General features: G+C 36.6%; 1 protein-coding gene across 2 annotated transcripts in view; it reads right to left on the bottom strand.

The window, feature by feature from the left end:
- Positions 1-25,722, bottom strand: part of PRKCE (protein kinase C epsilon) — a 653,543-nt gene that overhangs the window by 266,921 nt on the left and 360,900 nt on the right. The window contains exon 3 of one of the 2 annotated variants that reach the window (XM_074205195.1): positions 10,559-10,633. The exons of the other annotated variant lie outside the window; for it this stretch is intronic. Coding sequence (XP_074061296.1) covers positions 10,559-10,633 — 75 coding nt within the window. The remainder of the gene's footprint in view (positions 1-10,558; positions 10,634-25,722) is intronic. 2 annotated transcript variants of the gene reach the window in all.

Below are 25,722 nucleotides of genomic sequence, written 5' to 3'. Positions count from 1 at the left end.
CCATAATACTTTCTGAAGGAAAATGGAGTAATTCTGGGAGAGCCATTTTGTTGTACATATCTTATTTGGATCATATTTGCACAAAGGACATGGTGGTCCCTGTTTCTTCTTTAGTCCTTTAGTCCTCCCAAACCATACTTCTGATTCAGTGACATTAAGAGAATGAACTTTCTTTTCCTTGGGGAGTCTTGTAGTATGACTAATATGCCCTTCATTTTCTCCATTCTCAGTAGAAAGAGGATGAGACATATACCCTGAATATAGTAGCCACATACACATACATGGCGTGGTCGAAATCTCTTCTTCATCCATTATTTCCTTGAAATCAACAATCTTTTTTTTTTTTAGGTTTTTGCAAGGCAACGGGGGTTAAGTGGCTTGCCCAAGGCCACACAGCTAGGTAATTATTAAGTGTCTGAGACCGGATTTGAACCCAGGTACTCCTGACTCCAGGGCCAGTGCTTTATCCACTACGACACCTAACCGCCCCTAAGTCAACAATCTTAATACTCTTCCTTCCTTACTGCAGTAAATTCCGATGTAACTTTGAAGTTGCATCTTTGTTTGTAGAGATGAGAATGCCAAAGGAAGAAAACTTTTCAATTTAGAAATATGGGAAATGGAAAAAGATGTTATACTTAACATTTTAGGCATAGAAGAAGTGTCTGCAAATCACCAGGAGGCAGGCCTGCCTGATGGTGACCAGGCTCCCAGGTACTGAACAGAACCTGGATTGTCTGTTTATGTTTAAGGTTCCCTTAGGATACTACAATATGGTGTCCTTTAAACACAACTAACAGCCAAGTAGATACCCCATGGGTTAACAATAGCAAATGAAGTTTAAAAAAAAGAAAGAAAAACCTTATGGAAGGATCAGTCACTAAGCAGAAGAGAAAAATCTATTTTTGACATTTCTGCAAACTGTAGACTTTCTTAACAAAACTTTTGGTGAACTTCAGGTAGTGTGTTTATGAAGCACAGTTGTAGCTGAAACTACAGAGAAAATAGCAGGGGGGAAGCACAAATGTGCCCGAAGTTCAGAGGTCTTCAGGAAACAGTGCTTCAAGTCCTCAAATATGAAGGAATGGCTGGTTAGTTCGAAACTATTAAAATCAAGGTTAAATCATTATGGGAGTGAATCTATTCCTTAGCCTTAGATAGTTGTGCCTTTTCTACTGCTAACAAAGGGAACAAGGGAATCTAGAATATCATTTAAAGGTTCTCTGTGGTTACCTTGTACCTGAACAGGAATGTTCCCTACAATATACTCAACAATTGGCTAGGCCACTTAAAGACTTCCAGTGAGATGAGAGGTCACTCTGATCTAAAGGCAGTCTGTTCCATTTGGAGAGAGCTGTCTCTTTTTTGGGGGAAGGTTTTCCTTTTATATCATATGTAAACTTATCTTTGGAATTATCATCCACTGATGCTTTTCCTTCCTTTGAGGGCAAGCAGCATAATTTTATTCTCTCTTCCATTAATCATCTCTTCCACAAACAACCATTTTAATATTTGAAGATTAGGGTGGCTAGGTGGCACAGTGGATAGAGTCAGGAGGACCTGAATTCAAATCCAGTCCCACACACTTAAGAATTACCTAGCTGTGTGACCTTGGGCAAGTCTCTTAATCCCATTGCCTTGCAAAAGCAAAAACAAAAAAATTGGATTATATAAATAAATACTAGATTATTTTTAAGTTCCTTCCTAATTAAATCATCCAGACGACTTAGAGTAGTCCAGATACAGTGCTTGGCTCTCTATATGGTAGTTTAGCTCAGAACTAACATCAATGTGTCAAAAAATGATGACCTGACCTGAGCAATAAAAAGAATGGTCAGTATAGCCCTACTTCCAGACTATGTCTCTTATGAGTTCGGGGTTCCTTTCTTGGTGCTAACTGGGAATGGGAAGGTCAAGGCCTCCCATTCTGACATAAAGTCAGGATGCCACTAACTCATCTATTGTAATGTCAATTTTAATAATAATAACACTAGACTGTAAGCTCCTCAAAGACAAAGATTGTCCCTTCCCTTTCCTCATATCCCTAGAGTTTAGATAGGTACAACTTTTATTCCATTTTGGTTTTCCATCACCTACATTGTTCAAATTATCACTTTCTCTAAATCATCTCTAATAAAAAAATTAAAAAGAAGAAAAGGTTAAGTAAAACTAACTGATTCAATAATCAAGTCCAACATTACATACAGAGTTGCAACACCCATTGAATTCTCCAACTTTGCAAAAATAGAGAGGAGATAGATTCTCATCTCTTCTTTGAGGGTCAGGCTTGGTCAATATAATTTCATTGCATTTAGCTTTATTTTGTTATTATTCTTTCCTTTCTTGTGTTATAGCATTGTATCAACTGTTTCCCTGACTGCTTACTTCACTTTGTATGAATTCATATCAACATTCCCTAGCTTCTCTTTACTTATCTTCAAAGAAGAGTTAAAGAAACTATAAAGAGGTGTTAACACTTCCTTTTGAGTTGTGATATTGCTCATTAATCAGTGTGTGTGGAATTACAGGAGAGGAGTTTGGTTTATGGCTCAGACATGGCGATCATGTGTTTGCCCATTATTCCATGAATTCTAGGGGGGTAGGTGATAAATACTATGTGCAAGATACTGTGTCAAGGACTTTTTAAAATATTACCTCATTTGATCCTTAGAACAATCTTGTGAGGTTGGTGCTATTATTATCTCCATTATAAAGGAAACTGAGGCTGAATTTTAATTATTTCCTTTCTAATTCCAGGTCCAATATTCCATCCATGTACCAGCAGCTGTCTCTGTATCTATCTCTGAGAAAGCACGTCCCAAATTTACACAGGGAATATTCCATTATTATTATCATTATTTTGATATTGCCTTGAGCTACTTAGCTGACAACTGAGGATAAACGCACTTTTGAGGGCTCATAAGCTATAGTTTTAGGAGTACAGATGCACAGAAGACCTTAAACTTTCAAGGGTAATCATCTCCCTGGGAACCCAATTAGGGAGTTCAAGTTGGGGTAGTCCAGAGTCAGAGCTACACATTATATTTTTCTCCTTAATTAATATTTATTTAGATTTTTGTATTCTTCAAAAGATGGTGGGTACCATTTAATATTATCTAAAGTATGTTGGATAACATTAGCTATAGGCAGTTAGGTGGTATACTGAATAGAGAGTTTGACCTCAAGAAGTCCCAAGTTCAAATTTGTCCTTAGACACTTACTAGCTGTTTGACCTGCACAAATCACCTCACTTTCCTCAACTGTAAAATGGGTTTAACATTATAATGCTCAAATAAGATAACATTTCTAAAGCAGTTAGCATATTACCTATCATAGTAGATACTATATTAATATGTATTTCTCTTCATTTTCCTTCAGTTATCTTATTTGAGATCCACAATAAGCATGCCAGGGTTAAAGCAAAAACAGTATCACAAATCCTTAAGGCATTTGTAACACATCAATTTATTTATTATTTTAAAAGACTTCTTATGAGAGAATGAATATGCATATGGAACCCAAAATCAGAAGAAAGAATTCACAGAACTTTATATATGTGTGTGTGTGTGTGTGTGTGTGTGTGTGTGTGTGTGTATAATGTGTGTGTAAAATTACACTGGCAAGAACTACAGGTACTATTATACTTATTAGAATGCTGAAATTCAGAGAGGTAAAGTCAATTGTCCAGGGCCACACAGCTAGTATCAGAGGCAGAATTTGAGCCCAGGTCTTCCTGATTCCATAAGTCTTTCCATTTACTTTTACTTTCCATTTATTTTTTCCCACTGTACCATGATATGAAAATCAGGGCAAAAGTGCCCTTTCCTTGACAAAAGAAAATGCCAACAATTGGAAAAATAAAAGTGCTGCCTCTGTGTTTGGAAAGGAGAGAGTTTGGGAGAAGTTTTCTGGTTTGTGTTAGAAAACCAGATCCTTCGACCAGGTTGAAGAATATTTATAGCACCTCTCTCTATTCCCCACAACTCCCATCACCACACTCACACCAGAGCACAAAGCCAGATTGCTTTAACCAAATTACAGAGAGAAGTTCAGGGTCCAGGAACCCAGCTAATTTGCCAAGCTGACTCTAGTAATTTGATAGACTGAAAAGAATGGGGTAAGGAAACACATGGTATGTTGCTGGGGACTGGGCCAGTTACCAGCTCAGCAGCAAACACTTGGAACAAGATCTTCCTGCTTGCTTTTGGAGCCAAAAAGAAGGCAGAAGTTTCAGATGAAACAGTCCTCTCCCTCTCAAACCTGCTCCAAGTCAGCTGCTCATAAGCACCTTTGTCCCTACCAGGCAATCTTCAACCTCAGAAAAATAAGAAAGAGTCTGTTCCTTTCTCCCCATGACCAGCACCCTGTCTCTGCCCCAGGCTAGAAAGCCTATGATCAAGGTCTAATTTCTCTAATCACCAATATGTTCTTTTTCATCACAGAACAGGGCTTCACATAAGCCTCAGAGCCTATTTTCAGAATGTGGGAGCAAAAGGACTTTGGAGACGACCATCAAATCGTTTGCTTTTGGTTCCTTTAGGACACCTGCCAGTGACTAATATGGCATATGGAGAATTTATTAAATTTCAGAAGACAATCTGTGTAGAGATCTGTTCCTAATGGCATTCTTTTTTTGTCATTCAGTCATGTCTGATTCTTTGAGATTTTCTTAACAAAGATACTGAAATGAAATAGTTTGCCATTTTCTTCTCCAGTTCATTTGACAGATGAGGAAACTGAGATAAACAGGGTTAAGTGACTTACCCAAGGTCATACAGCTATTAAGGATTTTGAACTCATAAACTTGCATCTTCTTGACGCCAGACCCAACCCTCTGTCCACTGCGCCACTTAGTTGTCCAAAGACATTCTTTAATTCATTGCAAGATTGCCTTGGAATCTGGCAGGAATCTGGAATCTTGGAATCTGGAGGGGGTGAGTTGTGGGGCAGGGATTGAGCAGTCCTTCCTCAGATCTCTTTCTGAACAAAGGGGAACAATTTCTTCCTACTTCCAGAGGTGATGTTGAGAATATTGAGAGTTTTAGTTAAGTACCCTTCCCCTATCCCCTTGTTTTCTCATGTTTCTTACAATCTCTATAGTGTTCAGAACTCATCATTTGCCTCATTATGATGCAATTATTAGTCTCTAATTTATAGTCTAATTATTTGTGCTTGTATGTATGTGCTAGACTATAAGCTCCTTGACAGCAGTAACAATGTCTTCTTACCTTTGTCTTAATCTTTTTGCCTAGTTTTTAGTATATATGCAAGAGAAGAGTCAATCAATGAACAGCGGGAAAACTGGAATCCTTTGAATTTGCTACTTAAAGTGAACCATCATTTCTTTTTTTTTAATTTGGTTTTTACAAGGCAATGGGATTAAGTGATGTGCCCAAGGCCATACAGATAGGTAATTATTAAGTGCCTGAGGCCAAATTTGAACTCAGATCCTCTGGACTCCAGGGCCAGTGCTCTATCTACTGCACCACCTGGCTACCCATGAATCATTATTTCTTAAGGGGAAATCTCATTCTAATGATTGAGGGGAAGGAAATAGCTTAGATAGAGAATGGGATAAGAAAGATTTTGCTGTCCTTAAGAAATTTGGAGGGATGGAAAAGCAAAGTCATTGTTGCCTCATCCAAATAGGTAAAGGTAAAATTGTTAAGCTAAATGGTGCAGTAGAAAGAGCATCAGTCCTGTAGTCAGGAGGACCTGAGTTTAAATCTGACCTCATACACTTACTAGTTGTGTGACCCTGAGCAATTCATTTAACCTCAATTGCCCCCAGGAGAAAAAAAAAAACAGTACACTATTGGGCAAACAGTACAAGCAAATGCAGTGAACCCTTAGTGAACTGAAAAAAAAATATTCATCTCATTTGCAAAACATGAATACAAATTATGGACATGTCAGTAGAACAAAAGATTCAAGTTTTATCCTAACAACAGTCCATGTCCTTAAGGATCTTATTTGCTGCTGAGTGGATAGAGCATGTAAGCAACTAAGCATATAGTCAAATTGAACTGAAATTCTACCCTATATCATCTATCAGAGGAATAGGTACACAGTGGATGCTTAGACATTTTTGTTCCTTAAGGCAATCTATCTTCGCCTACTATGTGCAAGATACGGTGATCTCTACCACTGAGCTGGAGATAAGCAGATCATTCTATTAGTACAAAAACAAGTCATTATGGAGAAGTTTTCCTGATGGACAATATTAGTAAAATACCTTCTTACAATAAAATGCCTAAACAAAGCAGCAATTTCCAAAGTGCCTATCAGAGGAAAAATGTGACAATATATTTTAAATATATTTCCATGCACTAGATTCCTTTCATTTCCTTACCCTACTCCAGCAACAGAGTTTCATCCTTTTCATAAAGTAATAAAATCTATATATCTGCTCTCCTAGAAGTCTGTCTTTAACAACAATCTTTAATTAATATGTAATCTCTATGAATGTTTCCTATTTTCATGCTTAGCTTTAAATTTCATGAGCCAATTTAATTACTTTGTTAATTCATTGGCCCATCCAGCAAAATAAGAGGAAGAACCTGCCATGTTGTTGCCACTGTATTCAATGTCTTATGCTCCATATTATTACTTTTTTAAAAATTCCTGTAAAATACGGAGTAGGTAGGGCTGTGATATTGATAATGATCCCTTATCTCCACAAGGGGATTGTTTTACTTAAGAAAGTTTCCTATCATCTAAACTACAGCTTTGGAAAGAGTCGAACATCCAGAGGTTAGAAAGAAGTACTGAATGGTTCATATGATTCCCACTCTGAACAATGGAAGTTCTAAACTTGGAGTCCACAGATAGATTTGGAGGTATCTATGGACTTGAATGAGAAAAAAAAATGCATCTTTATTTTCACTAACCTCTAACTGAGATATAACACTTCCTTCAATTATGAATTTTTGGGGAAAAAAAGAGAAGTGATGATGAGAAAAGTTCACCAGATTTTTCAAGGAGTCCATGATACCAAAAAAAAAAAATCTTAAGAACTCTCCCAGTAGAAATCTGCAATCTCTCTAAGGAAAGCAGATATAAATCAATCTATCAAGAAGAACCAAGTGACAAAGACTCAAATTCCTTATGCAAAGAGAAAAAAGGCTGGAATTAGCTATGACAGGAAAGTGTTATTACTCAGAGAATGCCCCATAGAAGAGGTTGACTCTGAGCAACATCTTAAATGACATAATGGGCCAGGAGTATGTCTTCCTCTGTTTCCTAAAATTTTACCATTAGACATCCCCCCCCCTTTGGATTAAACAAAGTTCTTCTTTTAAATATAAATCCCTCTGGTGTAATATATGAAGTCACAAGCACCTTGCCAGAATCATGACACCTTTTCCTATGGATAGCAGACTGACCCTTTACAATAGTGATAAAAGATGCTGAAAGAACAGGAACTAGAAGAAATGGAGAGGGTAAATGTCACAGAAGATAGCCTTGAAGGTTTCACATTGCCACATTTCTAGATTCCCAATGGCATTTACAAATACACTATTTTGCCCAGCTAGACAGACATCAAAGAAGGCACCAGTGTGTGTCAGTGAGATTGATTTGGCAAAACACCAGCATTTCCAAAGTACTAGAGATGGGAGAAGGCATTTCCATCACAGGGAATTGGTGTGAAGTTAGCATTTGAACTGTAGAAGATAAGAGAGAAGCTCCTGAGAAAGTCCCATTATCTCAGCTCACCTAGGGCCATTAAGTCTTTCTCACCATCCTAACTGATCTAGGAAAGGATCCCTGGCATTTATCCTGCCAAGTGAACAATCAGACTTAGGCTTCCCCTTCCCCCAGCAGGGACCCCACAGAGTTAAGCTTTTTTGTTCCTGCAATGGAGTCAACTGAGCTTCCTGGAAAAAAAAAAAGGACTGGATTTTCTTTCTCTCCCTTTCTGTGCCTTAAATGCCTATTTCTACTTACAGCAGGGAAGAGGTCTGCTGTGTTATGTGAAAAAGTAAAAACTATGGGCAATGGGATTTAAATATTGCATGTTTTTATTTATAAGCAGGAAGTAGAGGCCTGGAATTCCTTGGCAGAGGGCAGGGGAGATAACAGGCTAATGAGCGGGTTTTGTGAGTATATTCAACTCCTTGAAAAGTCACCTTCTTGTATTTCACTCACATGGGTTGCAGAGAAAAGACCTCCAGTATTGTGTCCACTAAGCAGGTGAAGAGAGTGCGTAGTTCAGCTGAGCAGGACCAGATAAGTAGAGAGAGGCCTGTTAGCAGTTATCATCGTATATTTATCATCATTCCTCAACAGCAATCAAGGAAATTGATGAAAGAGGAGAACAAAAAATTTCAGCAAGTCTTTTAATTCATTGATTACAGAGTACCCACAAAACAGAACAGTGCTTACAAGAAGCATGAAAGGAGGTTCAGGAGTATGCAGCAAGAGAAATCTTGCGAAAAAGGGAATCATGCCGAGGGGAGGAGGGAATCATGACTTTCAACTGGAATAGCTGTCATAGCAAGCTGGGGCAGTGGACACAGTCCTGGGTCTTGAGCAAGGAAGGACCTGAGTTCAAATTCAACTTCAGATATCTACTAGCTGTGTGACCCTGGACTAGAAACTTAACCTCTGTATGTCTCATTTTCCTTGTCTTTAATATGGTGATGAGAGCAGCTAGCTTTTTTTTTCCATTTTTTTTTTTATCAAGAAGCTCAGTTGACTTCACTGCATGAATAAAAGGCTTAACTCTGTTTGGAGTTCCTACTGGAGAGGAGGGAGACACAAGTCTGATTGTTCACTTGGCAAGGTCCATATGAGAGATCCTTTCCTAGAATGGCTAGGAAGGTAAGAAAGGCTTAATGGGTCTAAGTGAGCTGAGATCATGAGATTTTCTCAGGAGCTTCTCTCCTCTACAAGTCAAATACTAACCACACCAGTATCCAGTGATGAAAATGGTGTCTCTTCCTCTTGCCCTTTAGGAATGTTGGTGTTATGCAAGGTTGTTGTAAATATCAATTGAGATAATTATAAAGCACCTAACATAATGACTGGCACATAATAACCACTATATAAATGCTAGAAATTATTATTATTATGACAAAAAGATTTTTTTTTAAAAAAAGCACTTAGTATAGTAACTAACACATAGTAGATACAATATAAATGTCTTACCTTAAGTTCAACCTGACCCAAAGTTATTCAACTCAGAAACCTGGTTTCTTCTGTAAAATGAGGGGATTCAACTGAAGGATCTCTAAGAACTAAAATCCTATGACCCATGGCTATGTGATAGCAGAAGAAGTAAAAGAATTCCATATTGAGAATTTCTTTACAGTAATAATATCAGATACCTGGGCTGTGGATGTGGGAACCCAGGATCCTCAGAATTACTATTTAAGAAACTATAGTGCCACATAATGGGTCCCATAATTACCCTATTCCATAAACCTTTCCACTTCCATTAATGAAGAAGAGATATAAGATATAAGACAAGAGATATCTGCTAAATCACATATATTTGAACAAATGTGGAAACCAAGCCCAATGGATTGGTCTCACTTTGCCCTCCAAGTGCCCACAAGAATTCTGTTACAGTATGTTTTTACTAGATTCATATACCACAGTGTAGTCAAACAAGCTCAAGGAAAGAAAATCCCCCAGAGGAATGGAGCCAGGCCAAGAATGTTCCTGACCTTTTAATCTACTTTCTTTTCACTCTGCCATTCTTCCTCATGAAAATGCACTATGACATCTTTATCAACCTCCCTCTGAATTAAAAAGTGAAAGACTGAAATTAAATAAACTGCAAGGACCAGGAACCAAAATTCAGAGAAGGAATATACAACCTAAATCTTTTCCTAATAATTCCTTAAATCACTTTCATCTATCAATGTCACTTAAAGCCTGATCAGATACCTTCCAATATCTATAACAAAGAGAAAACTGAGCAAATTTATTCATTAGTATCTTGTTTGTATTTCCTTTATGAAAAACAATCATTTATTTCTTTTAAGTATAGCATTTTCTTCTCATTAAAACTATCTTTGCCAACAAAGAAAGAGTTTAAATTTCACAAATTTTATATAGCAAAAACCCAGACCTAATCCAGACTGACAAATATCACCAAAGTATTAGTTTCTACCCATAATCAGAGATGACTGTCCTTCACAACAGAATTTTAAACTAGAACCAGAGTAGAGAATGTGCATCAGGATCAGGATCAGGGTGTGTGTGTGTCTGTGTGTGTGTGTGTGTGTGTGTGTGTGTGTGTGTGTGTGTGTGTGTGTGTGTGTGTGTGTGTGTGTGTGTGTGTACAAAAAACACAAATATATACATATGAACACTGGGGGCATATCAATTTGAAAAATAGTATGGTTTCTGTCCTCAAGGGGCTCTCAGTATAATAGGGAAAATAAGGCATATATACGCACATAGGTACATACATATATTCACATATAATACATATACATGCATATAAAATATGCTACTAGATAAAACATTAGAGCAAAATATTATAATGGATAAAGGGCTGCATTTGAAACCAAGAAGCAAAAGTTTAAATCCTGACTCAAGTACTTACTAGCTTCTTCTCTGCAAAATGAAGGAATTAGGCTTGATGGACTCTCAGGACCCTTCCAACATGAAATCTCTGACCCTATAAAATGAGAGATTCAGACAAAGAGTTCTAAGAAAACTTGAGGAAGGATTTATCCTTTTCAGTCAGCGGAATCTGGGGTTGGAGGAAAGCCCAATCAATGAATATGCATTATTATCTTGGAAGGTTTCACACAAATCTATCCTTGAAGAAAGAGGCAAATGTCAATAAAGTTTTAGATAATGGAGCATTCCAGAATGAGGCACATGCTATCCAAAATAAGGGAAAGGATTTGGAAAGATGGTTTGAAGTCAAATTATGAAAGGCCCCATATGTTGATTTAAATGCAGTGGTTATATGTGGTCACAATGAAGATACTATGGTGACTTTGGGAAGAATGTGCTGAAGGAGAGAAACTAGAAACAGAATGACCAATTAGGAGGATATAATAATTATTTAGGAGGTGGGAAATAAGAGACAGAGCTAGAGTAATGGTAATGTGAATAAGGCAGACGCAAGAGATATAGTGACAATATAATTAATAGATTCTGGAGACTGATTAGATGTTAGGAGTGAAGAAAAAAGAAGAATAACAGATGACTCAAAAATTTTTAAGCCTGGGTAACTGTCATATTATCAACAGAAAAAAAAATTGGAAAAAGATACAGGTGTGTGGGTGGTTATGGGAAGAGGAATGATGAGTTGAGTTTGGATATATTGCTTTGATGTCAGTAGGACTGGAAAGGTTAACTATGTTGAATTCTACAGAAAGTTCAAAGAGAATGAGTAATGAGAAATGGATTTGGCCATTGTTGGATATACCCAGGTTGATATACGCAACTGAATTAATCATCGAATCCCTCCTTCTGTCCAGGTAACAGGCAGTATACTCCCATTTCCCTTTATCTATTCCCATCCACCATTCTATCACCTTTCAAATATATACCCAGGGGCCTGAATTTCCTTTATGAACACATCTTCTTAATATTCAATACATTTTAGGATAGTTGGTCCTTAATCTGAGCTCTGTAAGTTTTCTTTTGGAGGTAACTATATTTCATAGATTGGTTCTAATAAAATTGGTATTTTATTAAATTAAAAATATGATTCTAAGATGGCATTGATAGATGTGACTAGAGTGTTGAAATGGTCCATGAAGCATGACTTGAGTACCCTGTTCATCATTCATTTGTTGCTGTTCAGTTGTTTTTTCAGTCATATCCAATTCCTCATGACCTCATTTAGGGTTTTCTTTGTAGTCATTTGCCATTTCATTTTCTAGCTCATTTCATATATGAGGAAACTGAGGCAAAAAAGGATTAAGTGACTTGTTCAAGGTCATACAGTTAATAAGTGACTGAAGTCAGATTTGAACTAAGAGTCTTTCTGACTACTGACCAGGCACTCCATATATTGCATCCCATAGCTGCTATTTGATCAGCCATACTTTCTGCATTTAAGTGTAAACATCAGGACATGGCCTTTATTGCTGTCTTTTTTTCTTATTCATTGTCTCCTGTGAGAGAGAAGTTGCATCAAGTGTCAAGGTCAGAAGGCATATTTTAGGGGACTGAAGGGAATGGGTGATAAGAAAATGAAGGCAACTGATATAGATAACTCTTGAGAAGTTTCACAAAGCTAAGGAATGAAGATAGTCTGAGATGGTGACAAGGTCATCTGATGGTTTTATTTAAATTTGGATAGTCTCTGAGGTACCACCTCACACAGCTCTCAGACTGGCCAATATGACCAGAAAGGATAACGATCATTGTTGGAAGGGTTGTGGGAAATCTGGGACACTATTACACTGTTGGTGCAGCTGTGAACTCATCCAACCTTTCTAGAGAGAAATTTGGAACTACGCCCAAAGGGCAACAAAAATGTGCACACCCTTTGATCCAGCAATCCCTACTGAGTCTATACTCTGAAGAGATGATGAAAAAGGGTTAAAACATCACTTGTACAAAAATATTCATAGCAGCTCTGTTTGTGATGGCAAAGAATTGGAAATCAAGTAAATGTCCTTCAATGGGGGAATGGCTTTATACCCTAACAGCAACATGGGGGTGATGATCCACCTTGATAGACTTGCTCATTCCATCAGTGCAACAATCAGGGACAATTTGGGGCTGTCTGCAATGGAGAATACCATCTGTATCCAGAGAAACAATTGTGGAGTTTGAACAAAAACCAAAGACTATTCCCTTTAATTTAGAAAAAAAAACCATATCTTATTGTCTGATCCTGTTAAGGATATGATTTCTCTCTCATCACACTCAATTTGGATCAATGTACAACATGGAAACAAAGTAAAGACTGACAGATTGCTTTCCATGGGGGTGGGGGGAGAAGTAAGATGGGGGAAAATTGTAAAACTCAAATAAAATCTTAAATGAATGAATGAATGAATGAATGAATGAATGAATTTTAGTGGATCTGAGTTTGCAGGAAGAGAGAAACGACCTAGGAAAGAAAAGAGATAGAAAGGATGAACATGAAAATAAGAAATTAAACAAGGTCCCAAGGGAAACAGTTTGAAATAGCAGATAAAGCAGTAGATTATGGGTCAAACCCTAGATCTTTGTGAGCTCTCTCAAAAACCACTTGATCCAATTGAGCCTGTTTCTTTATCTGTAAAATGAAGGGGCTGAAATAAAATCCTTTTCAATTCTGAGATCAGGAGTAGGTCCAATAAGTGCTATTTTGATTCAATGATCACATGGTTATTTCTAGAAATGAAAAGACAAAATCACAGGAATAGGGAAAGCAAGTAAGGGAAGTCCTCCCAGAAAACAACAAAAGCAGATGACCTGTTAGAGACACCAGATAAATTGACAGCCAATCCTAGAAATTAGGAAGATGTTGCAGTGACCAACAGATAGAGATCATATCAGAGAAGGGGAGTTAATTGTTTGGAGGGAGTGTCTATCATCTCCACAGCAACATTCAGGGAGGATGGGCTTAGAGGATAGAGGAAAGATGAGGAAATATGCCTTAGTAATAGAGAACAGGAATTTTAGATACAGGATTTGAGCTTACAGGCACAATTCCAGGTGTTACAATGACTAACATGGAGGTAAGGCTGGTCTCCTGCACCAGAGAACAAGAGAGCCTAGCAGATAAGGGACTTGATCAGGTCAGTAAAGGAAGGACCAAGTCGCTGCCAGGTCACCAGGGTACAAGATCAGAACAGTACCAGCAGGCAGTGAGGTCGAGTTTACTGAAACTAGTGAGTCCTTGACCTCAAGTACTTAACAATGAAGAATGAAGAGATTTGAGATACAGGGAGCCAAGCTGATCATTACTTATTGATGCCAATGCTGTCTTCTTGTTGGGAAGGCCTACTAATAGATACTTTCCCCATAGCTTCTACTGCTGCAGGGTAGCCAAGGCTAGGCAGCACTGTTACCTTCTGATACATGGGTTTGTTAGTTTATTCCACAGGGATAACAGCATTGAAGCCTTGCATTGTTATAGCACTCCATTCACCATAGCATTTCACACACAGTGCCTAGGAGAGGTACACTGGCAAGAGGTGGATTTAGACATTCAAATTCTAGTAGTTATAAGTTGGGTGACATTAGGCAAGTCATTTGACTTCTCTATCAGTTTCCTAGTTTGAAAAATGAGGATAACACTTATACCAACCCCACCCAGGGTTTTGTACAAAATGCTTTTTAATCCTCAAAAGTAAAAATCGGAGTTGATAGTGATTTTATCAGGTCTATGGCAATTATGTGGCACAGTAGTTACAGCTCTGCTCAGGACCTTCAAATGGAGGAAATCACTTAATCCTGTTTGCCTTGGTTTCCTCATCTGTAAAATAAGCTAGAAAAGGAAATGGCAAACATCTCAGTATCTTTGCCAAGAAAATTCCAAATGGGATCATGAAGAGTGAGAAAAGATGGAACAATAACCAAAGCAAAAATAGAAAAGCTACTGCTTCTCTCTATTGACTATTTCTAATTTACCCTATACACATCTTCTTTGTATATACATTTTTATTTTAGGTTTTTGTGAAGTAAATGGGGTCAAGTGGCTTGCCCAAGACCACACAGATAGGTAATTATTAAGTGTCTGAGGCTGGATTTGAACTCAGGTACTCCTGACTCCAGGGCCAGTTCTCTATCCACTGTGTCACCTAGCTGCCCTGCTTTTTTTTTTTTTTGCATGTTGTCTGCCACCACTAGACTGTGAGTTCCTTGAGAGCAGAGACTGGCTTTTACCTTTTTTTTAAATATTCCTCAGGGGTTAGCCCCCAGAAAAGTGCTTAATAACATTTGCTTTTGATTGACTCTGAGGTAAAGAAGAACAAGTATTATGATTCTCATTTTTAGATATGCAAAAACTGAGGTACAATTAAAATATTAAAATGATAGGTAGCATGGATTTAGAGTTAGTCTAGATTCAAGACACAGCTCTGTTTCTTCTTTTTTTTTACTTAATTCAATTCAAACTGCTATTAATCAAAAAGTACATGAGATGCTGGGGATACAGACAAAAATAAAACAGCTCACACACTCAAGGAACTTCCATTCTTTGGAGAGACAGAATATAGACAAATATATGGAGACTATATACAGAAAAAAAGATAAGATGTAAGAAACTGTTCTTATTCCCCTGAGTGACCTTGGGTTAATCACTGAAACTGGCTGTCATGTTTTTATCTATAAAAGGAGGAATGTAAACTAGTGGATTTCCACTGTCTTTTCCAGCTCTAAATCTTTGGGTCTATGGGTCTAATAATTTCTTTGTTCAAATTCAGAGAGCACATCAATGCTCAAAATACCCAGTTTTCCTGGCTTATGGAGCCATCAGGTTGTCTTCTGATACTTTTGTCTTGCAGTAGCTGGTTCAAAGAACACATGACAAACAGCCGTAGTATGGATCTCACCATCTGCAGAGGGGAGGCTGGTGCCATTGCTGCATTCTCAGCTTTGATGTTTTCTGAGCATGGCAATGCTGTTGACTGTCTCTGAAATTCTGCAGCCTCTCCCTGGCTCTCAATGCTCTGCATAAAACACCATACAGATGATTTAAGAGCATTTATCTTCCCTGAAGTCCTCAAATGGCAGGGCTGTATTTTCAGTTCCATGTACAATCATCTTTTTTACATTATTTTGTTATGGAAATGTTGGTTTTATTCCATAAATTAAAAATAAATTTTAAATTTTAAAAAGTTGAGAAAAGAGAGATACTTGTAAGGAAATCTTCCTTCCCTTTTCTTGCCAATACAGGGAAAGCTGGAAAGAGGCCCAATTACATATTTCTTCAAGAGGCATTAAGGCCAACAGGAAGCATGTAAAGTACTGGTATTTGTGGCAAAGGACATTTGTAAGTGGGTGTGAATGGTCAGCGTGGGGGCAAAGAAAGGAGAGGCCACAGTAGAGACGAGTACATGCTTTGGCAGGAGAGCAAGGGATAAGGTGACTACAATCTGGCAATCTGTGTCAGTTATGTATTTATTTCACAGTAAGGTCAGGGAGTCAAGTTCAAACCAGATTGAAGCTGGCAACCTTCAAACTTGGTTACTGTGATATGTGGGGCTGTGTACATAGGGGTTGTCTTAATCAGGGCTTGGTTACTAGCATCACTCCTATAGCCTCAGTCCATTATGGAGCAAAAAACATTGAAAGTGATACACGGGGCGACTAGGTGACGCAGTGGATAGAGCACCGGCCCTGGAGTCAGGAGTCCTGGGTTCAAATCCAGTCTCAGACACTTAATAATTACCCAGTTGTGTGGCCTTGGGCAAGCCACTTAATCCTATTTGCCTTGCGAAAAGCTAAAAAAAAAATAAGAAAGTGATACATGAAACTTCCATCTACTATACAATTTAGCTAAATTTGGGGTAGAAGTGGGCTCACCTCCAGGTTTCCACTTCTCAAAGAGTTTGACTAAGTGATGAGTCTTTGGGCAACTGAACAACCAATGTTTGGTACTGCTTTGAAATTTTGACACAAGTCTTTTATAATTTATTTCATTTTCACAAATTTTCTTTCTCTTTTTTCTTGGCATTGGGGGGTGGCAATCAGAATAAAGAGACTTGCCTAAGGTCATACACTCTAGCGACAAATTTGAACTCAGATCCTCCTGCCTCCAGAGTCAGTGCCCTATCCACCATACCAACTAGGTGCTCCTCATTTTCACAGATTTTTCAATGGAAAATGGGCTAGGTTAGAGAGCTAGAAAAACCAACAGATTAACTAATCTTGTGTGTGTGTTTGTGTTTGTGTGTGTGTGTGTGTGTGTGTGTATCTAAAATACACTTAGTCATAGCCTGCTCTTGCAGTTTCTGGCAATCTTATCAAAGAAGTCGAGAGGCCATAAGGACAGAGCATTGGGCTGGAATGCAGGGGACTTGGTGTTCAGCTTGGCTCAGCCAGCTGACATTCTGTGAATTCCAGCCACTTTGGTTTCTATCCAGCTAATTCCCTATTGCCTAGTGGCTCTGAAACTTCCAAGAGCCTACAATTACATATTGAAAATAACTGATCTTGTTTTCTTTTTTTAATTGTTTTTCTTCTGAATTCCAAAAGAAACAAAAAAGATTTTCATAAACACATTAGAAAAGACAAAGATAATGTGAAATCATGAATCTCTAATAAACTTGCTTTTAAATATATTATGTTATTTTCAAAGCTGTCTTGTTTGTCAGTTTTTCTTTGAACTTCTTTCTGTTCTTTCCTACACATTCAATGAATCTCTCTAATTTCTTTTCTTCTTCTTTTAAACAATTCTATCCTTATCTTTTCCTCATACCCAAATCTACTCTATACCCAAAAATTAAAATCACAATCTTTGTAAGAAATAAGAATGGTCAACAAAAAAAAAAAATCTACACTTATACCATGTCCAGTGAGTCCATCACTTCTCTATCATGAGTTGGGAAGCATGTTTCATCATAGGTCTTGTGTATATTCATTCATGGTCATAGAATTGATCAGAGTTTTTTCTTTCAAAGTTGCCTGCTTTACAATGTTATTGTTACTATATTAATAGTTTACCCAAATATTCTTTTCATTTCCCTCTCCATCAGTCTTCTGAGAAAGTCCTTTTCATGATTTCTTATTACATAATAATATTGCATTCCATTCACATGCCATAATTTTTCAGCTATTGTTCCCCAATTGATGGGCACCCCCACAACTTTTGTTTCCACCACAACTTTTGTTTCCAGTTCTTCGCTACAATAAAAGTTCTGCTTTAATATTTTTGTAGATATTGAGCTTCTTTTTTTGCTTTTATTTTTGTTTACTTTTTTTTTAGATTTTTCAAGGCAATGGGGTTAAGTGGCTTGCCCAAGACCACACAGCTAGATAATTATTAAGTGTCTGAGTTTGGATTTGAACCCAGGTACTCCTGACTCCAAGGCCGGTGCTCTATTCACTGCGCCACCTGGCCACCCCATGCTTTTATTTTTCTTAGGGATTTATTCCTACTAGAAGTATTGCAACATCCAGGGGATGCACAGTTTAAAGACTTTAGAGCAAAGTTCCAGAATTTTGAACCATTCCAGAATGACTGGGTCATTTCACAGTTCTAACAGAACTATGAATATGCAGCTTTCTTCCTGGAGCCACTTCAACAATCATCATTTTCCCTTTTTTTGCTCATAATTGAGAATTTGATAGGTGTGAAGTCGAATTTCAGAGTTGTTTCCATTTGCATTTCCCATTATTGGTGATTTGGAAAATGTTTTTATATAACTGTAGATATGTTGAATTTCTATTCATATCCTCTGACCATTATCTCAGTCAATAAACATTTATTAAGAACTTACCAATACCCTAGGCACTGCAAATGAGAGTCCCTGTCCTCAAAATGTTTATAATCTGATGGAATAAACATTCAGACATTTACAAAAATAGCTATGTGTAGGATAAATAGAAATAATTAACAAATGTTAAATAGAAAATAATTTACAAATAGATAAATAGGAAATTATAAATGGGAGGCAGTGAAATTAAGAAGAGTTGGAGAAGTCTTCCTATAGAAGGTGAGATTTAGTGGGGTCTTAAAGGAAGTCAGGAAGGCCAGAAGTCAAAGTGGAATAGGGATAATATTCCAAACATTGAGGACAACAAGAGAAAATTCACAGAGCTTAGAAATGGAGGTCTTGTTCATAGAACAACCAGGAAGCTAAAGAGTAAATGACAAGAATAAGATGTTAGAAGACTGGAAAGGGAACTATGATATGAAGGATTTTGAAAGCCAAAGAGAGCATTTTGTATTTGATCCTGGAAACAAGAAGAAGCCATTGGAGTTTATTGAATTGGGGGCAGGATGGCAGGAAAAAGAAGGTTTTTTGATGTAACCTAAGCTTTAGTGACTGAAAAGGAAAAGGATTGGAGTGAGAGAGATTTAAAACAGACTTCCCCACCAGCAGTTACTGCAATAATTCAGGTGATAGGGGACTTCACTAGAGTGATGACAGTGTCAAAGGAAAGAAGGGAACATATTCAAGAGATGTTACAAAAGTGAAATTTCCTTGGCAACAAATTATATATGTGGGATGAGAGATAGTAGAAACCAGGATGGCTTCTAGGTTGCAAGCTTGAGGAACTGGGAAGATGATGTTGCCCTCTCCAGTAACAGCGATGGTAGGGCAGAATAGAGTGTTGAAGGGGAAAGATAATGAGCTGTTTTGAATCTATTGAGTTTAAGATGCCTACTGGACATGGAGTTCAAGATGTCTGAAAAACAGCTGGAGATGTGAGTTTAGAGATCAGGAGAGAGTTTGGGGAAGGATAGGTAGATTTGAGAATCATCTATATAAAGATGATAATTAAATTGATGCAAGCTAATGAGATCACCAAGTGAAGTAGTATATATAGAAAAGAGGGCCCAGACAGAACCCTGAGGGGATAGCCAGGGTTAGAAGGTTTGATCGGAAAGTGAATCTAGCAAAGGAAACAAAGAAGGGGTGGTCAGTTAGGTAAGAGGAAAACCGAGAGAGAGAGAGGACAGCGGAAGAGAAGAGAGTGGTCAGCAATGTCAAAGACTGCAGAGAAGTCAATGACAGTGAGGTTGGAGAAAAGGCTACTGGATTTGGCAACAGATAAATCATTTATAATTCTGATGGAATGTAAAAGTCAGAAGAAGTTAGGTGTAAAGGGTTAAGAAGAGAGTGAGAAGAGAGGAAGTGGAGGTACCTATTATTATGAGACCTTTTTATTCTAATGGCAATGGTTCTTGTTTTTGTATATTTAAAATTAATTTCCCATTTATCTTGTATATCAGAACCTATCAGAATCTTGCTGTGAAGATTTCTTTTTTCCCCATTTATCTGTTTCATTTCTAATTTTTACTGAATTGAATGTATACGAGTTTTTTTTAATTTTTTTTTAGGTTTTTGCAAGGCAAATGGGGTTAAGTGGCTTGCCCAAGGCCACACAGCTAGTAATTATTAAGTGTCTGAGACCAGATTTGAACCCAGGTACTCCTGACTCCAAGGCCGGTGCTTTATCCACCATGCCACCTAGCCGCCCCGAGTTTTGTTTTGTTTTTTTAATTTTAAGTAAACAAAATTATCCTTTATATATTCTGGAATCCTCTATACTCTCCAACCATTGTCTGGTCATGAACACAATAATAATGATCATGATCATGATAGCTAACATCTATATAGAAATCTAAATTTTGCAAAGTTCTTAACAATGATATATCAATTGATTCTCACAACAGTCCTATGAGGAACATTATTGGTTATCTCCATTTTATACCTAAGGAAACTGAGGCTGAGCAGTTAAGTGATTTTCCCAGGGTCATTCAACTAGTTGGTTTCTTTTCTTTTTTCTTTTCTCTTTGGGTTTTTGGGAGGAAATGGGGTTAAGTGACTTGCTTAAGGTCACTTGCTTAAGCATCAAGATCAAATTTGAACTGAGGTCCTCCTAACTCTAGGGTCAGTGCTCTATCCACTGCACCACCAAGTTGCCCTATTTAGCTTCTGAATCAGGATTTGAACTCTTCTTCCTGAATCCAAGTCTCATAATCTATATACTTTCCAACCTAATGGTCAATTCTCTGGTTATAAAATGAATTTTTTCTTATCTAATTTGATTATGATTTGATCTCTTCTAGATGGGTTAGCTATCCATATGGAGTATATTATGGCACATGATAAGAGATTCTGATAAATCAAATTTCTCCTAGATTGCTTTCCAATGTTCCCTTTACTCTATTAGTAGGGTCCTTGGGTTAACTTTATATACTACACTACAATATTTATATATTGTATGCCTGATTGGTTCCATTGACTGACTTTTTCATTTAGCACCAAATAGTTTGGGTTATTATTGTTTGGTAGTATATTCAGACTCTTTCCATTATTTCCCTGGAGAAACTTGATCTCATTTTCCCCCAGATAAATGCTACTTTCTTGAAATAGTTAATTGTTTCATTTAATTTTTAGTTGACTCCCTAGATTTAATATCATCTGCGTAAATATTTAAAACCTCAATTTCCTTTTTTCTGGTCTTATTGCCATAACTATAATTTCTATTGCTATTAAAGGTCTGAAAAGCTCCTCTTGATAATGGTGATAAAGGACATTCTTATTTGACTTAATTTTATTGGAAAGGTCTCTATTTTATTTTGATTGTATGCAATGTTTGCTCTTAATTTTAGGTATATATTACTTGCTACGTATTAGACAAAAGTTTATTCCTATTCTTCTTAGTTTTTTCTGCACTGATATAATCCTTTGACTTTGTATTGTTATTATGGTCCTTGTTTTCATAATATTAAGTCAATCTTGTATACTTCGAATACACCCTACCTGATTATAATATATTCTATTTCTTATGTATTTCTGTAACCTTGCTAATACTTCATTTAAAATTTGACAGTTAATGTGCTTTAGAGATATTTTTTCCTCTGATTTTTCTTTCCCTATTTAGGATTCAAGACTATATTTGTATTATAAAAAAGTTTGGTAATTTTTTTTGCAAATGGTTTATATAATACAACATTGGAATTATTTTTATCTTTGAATTTTTGATGAAATTCATTTGTAAATCAATCTAATCCTGATTTTTTTTCCTCAATATTTGTAGGCCATTCATTTTTTTTCTGAGATGGAGCTAGCTCAATTCTATTCTATTAAACTAGGTATTTTGATTTTTATAGATATCAATTTACTGAAATTGTCAGTTTTATGGGCATATAAATTGGGCAGTTTATAATAATTTCCTGTATTCTTTAGTTTTGATTTCTCCTTTTCTTTTTTGATATTAGCAATTTGACTTTCTTCTCTTTTTTTAATCAACCTTGCTAATGACATCTACATTTTTAAAAGTTTCTACTTTTATTTATTATTTTAATTTCTTTTTGTTTTTGCTTTCAATTTTATTACCTTCATCTTGGATTTTTAGAATTTCTATTTTTGTGTCTTTTCAAGTTTTTATCAATTTGTTGGTTTTCTAGGCTTTTTAGCTGAATAACTAATTTATTAATCTGTTCTTTCTTTTTTCTGTTTATGAAAGTGCTTAGAGATATAAAATTTGCCCCTAGGACTTCTCTGGCTTCAAACCAAAAGTTTTGGTAGATTATCTCATTGTTGTTATTTTCTTCTATTGTTTCTATGATTCACTTTTTGACTCATGAATTCCTTAATATTAAACTATTTCATCTCAAACTAATTTTGAATCTCTTTTCTAAGAGTCTTTTATTGATCATATTTTTACTGTTAATTATAGCTGGTAAAGGTATGTTTAATAGTTTCTTGTTTTTCTGCATTGTGAGGTTTTTTAAGCCCTAAAACATGGTCAATTTCCAAAAATTTCCAGTTATACCAGAGATTTATCATGTTTTATTTTTCTAGAATTTTGTTCAAGTCCTTGACTTCTTTTTTATTGATGATTTAGACTTGTATAGTTTGATACAGCTCATTGTATTTACCCATCTCTTAAAAGTTTCAGTGTTTATTCTTTCCTATAAAATGATAAACTTTTCTTTAAGTATTCAGATGTTATGACAATGTCATGTATTTCTTTATACATTTGTGTGAATATATGTACATGTGTGTTTATGCATTTTAAGCATGTATGCATTGCACTTCCATGTGTATGTGTGTGTGTGTGTGTGTCACATTTATAAACACATTCAAACAGACATAAATATACAAGTATACCAAAAATGTTAGTGCAGGCTTAAACCTGAACTATTAATTAATGGCCACTATCAATAGTGCCTTCATTTTTTATTTTTATTTTTATTATTGTCCTGCCTGAAATAATTGTCATCCCTGCTCTTTTTGAGTTTACTTAAAGCATAGAGTTTTTTTGCTCTTTTTTTTCTAAATATTGTGCAAGTACATATCCATCACACATTCCTTTTGCTCAGCTTCAATTCAGGGTTGCCTGTGAGGAAAAGAAGTAAAAGTGACTTGCTTTGGATTGTAATTTGAAAAGCTTTTTAGAACATCTCCTTTTTCTCAAAAGATCTTCCCCAATAGAAACTTAAGCTTCTACCATTGGATACATTTTTTGGATTGAACATTGCCCTCTTCAGACTCCTAGTTTGGATATAAATATTCCCCTTGAAGAAGCAACATACTAATTCCCTAATAACTTAATCTAAATGAACTTATTTCTTCTAAGGAAAGATCAGGGCTACATGAAGACCAGGTTGCAATAATTATACCTGAATGGATTGATAGATAGATAGATTAGATAGTTTCCTCTTAATTTAAAAAAAAATTTATATCTATTTTGAAATTCCCTTGCTCTAGACCCTGGCCCATCTATTCTGAAGGAAAAAAATATGATACTAATTACACATAGGAAGTCATGCAAAACATATTGCCTTTTGAATTTTCCAGAGTACTTCCTTCTCAACATCTATGTGAGATAGGCAGTATATAAAATTATTAGAGCCAGTCTACAGGAAAAGTAAATGAAGTTCTGAAATGCTAAGTGATTTGTCTATGGGCACAAAGCTAATTAATATGCCAGAATCAGTATTTTGGCCCAGATCTCAGTTTCAAGTCTAGAGCTGTTCCACATCATCTTATAGGAAACGAATATAGAAAGGGGAGGTGGAAATGATGATGATTATGATGATGATGATGATGATGATGATGATGATAATCATGAAGACAAATGTGATGGAGGTTCTGATTTTTCCATTGGTCATAGCTCCTATGATTTATAGTAAAAGGAATTTTAGAGTCACTTTACAAGGGAAAAAACCAAGACCAAGAGAGGTAAACTTCGTCCAAGTTCACAAAGGTCATTAAGAGAAAAAACCCAAAGTCATATGAATCCAAGAGCTACTGCTACTAGACCATGCAAACAGTTGACCTGCCTTCATCACAAAATGCTTTCCAGAGAGCAATTCTCCCACCCTAAATAGAAAAGATGGATTTGTCTTTCAACTATTGAAGGTTGACAGAGATATCTTTTCATTGTGGCTCAAAGGGAATGGGGCAGAGCTCATGATTCAAGGATATCCAACTGTGGTGAGCACAGGGCTTTTCAGTTCATCCTTTGCACCCTGAGGTTGCCCAGGAAATGTTGAATAAAAGCAGCAAATAGGAATCTGGATGAAGCGAATAGGACATATGAAGAGGGAGATGGCAAAGCAAAGAACTGAGACATTATCCAGATAATTTAGGGGGAAAAATACTGCTGTGTGAAAAAATCCAGTAAAAATTTGAACCTAACTGTTAGTTTGGTATGGTATCCTAGAAAGGGAACCAAACCAAAAGACCAAGGGAAGGTTCAGGTCCATCTCTGGCACTCTACCTACAGGAGCCTGGACATGTTATTTTGCATCTCCAAGACAAAGAGATCACTCACACCCCACCTCCAATCTCCAGTCATTTTAAAGATGAGGGAATTCAGTTCTCTACTGGTTTTAAATTTCTATGGAATTTAATTTTAAGCACCAAGGTGGTACAGTGCATAGCTAAGGAAAACCAGAGTTTTCAAACTGCCTCAGAAAAAATTAAATTGTACAAATTCACTGAAGTCACTTAATATCTGTTTCCCTTCTCATCTCTAAAATGGGGTTCATAATAGGATTTAAGTCACAGGATTGTTGAAATGACCAAATGAGATAACATATAGTGTTTTGTAACCTTAAAGCACTATGAATGCTAAATATTAGTAGTAGTATTAACAATTACATCCACAACAACACTGTTGATGTTGAAGAAGGAGAAGAAGGAAAAAAACGTAGGAGGAGAAGAATGAGGAGGAAAAGAAAGAGGAAGAAGAGGAGGAGCAGAAGGAAAAGGAGAAGAAGAACAAGAACAAGAAAAACAAAAACAGGAATTCCCACCATTGATTTCTGGGTGGTGGTGGGGAGATTCATGTTACTAGGCTCAAATTTTTTCTTTACTTGGATCACTGACACATTGCTGACACTTTTGAGGGAAGCAATCTGGAGAATTCTGAAAAACAAAAACCTGGTGTGTAAAAAGAAAAGGGCAAGGAGGAAAGGCTGTTTACTTGGATCCTGTTGGACTTGGAAGAAGCAATCTGGACATGCTGAAATGTGGTGGGTTCTTGACACCCACCCTTGTCTTTCTACTGAGGCATCTGGGACAGGGGAGATGGGAAGCAATTCAGTAAATAAAAGACCACAATGAGAGGAAATTCTGGTCATGATGAAATCTAAGGAAAACTAACATAGAAGTAGAGATCTAGAAAATAATCAGTATTCTTAATTCTACTGATATTTAAACCATTTTCAGAGGGGACATCTAAGTCTTTATTGCAGAAAATGATGGGGGGAAAGTTGGAAATACAATTATGTTTTTTACCCTCCACATTACATTATGTTCATTAAGATGGTCAAAATTATTGATCATAATTCAATGTAAATGACACTTGACCACATAAATCAACCTAATATATTGTAGAAAGTTGCTTGATTTCTATACCTAGAGGTTTTTTTTTGTTGTTGTTGTTTATGCAATTGGAGAATTCTCAATCCCAGGACAAAGGGAAGTTATCTGTACCACATCCAATGCACCTTCAAGTTTAATAGAATCATACACCTGAAAAACAGAAGGACCTTAGAGAGTGTCTTGCCTAATCCCTTGCTTTTTCAGAGAGGGAAACTGAGGCCTGTATTTTATGGTAATGTTATTCAGCCAATGTTGTCCCCTAATGCAGTTGTGTTCATAAGACCATAAATCT

The sequence above is a fragment of the Macrotis lagotis genome, chromosome 1 (assembly GCF_037893015.1).
Source record: "Macrotis lagotis isolate mMagLag1 chromosome 1, bilby.v1.9.chrom.fasta, whole genome shotgun sequence".
NCBI classification, from domain to species: Eukaryota; Metazoa; Chordata; class Mammalia; order Peramelemorphia; family Peramelidae; genus Macrotis; species Macrotis lagotis.
Note: the sequence above shows the minus strand (reverse complement) of the source record. Positions and strands in the feature narration are given on the sequence as shown.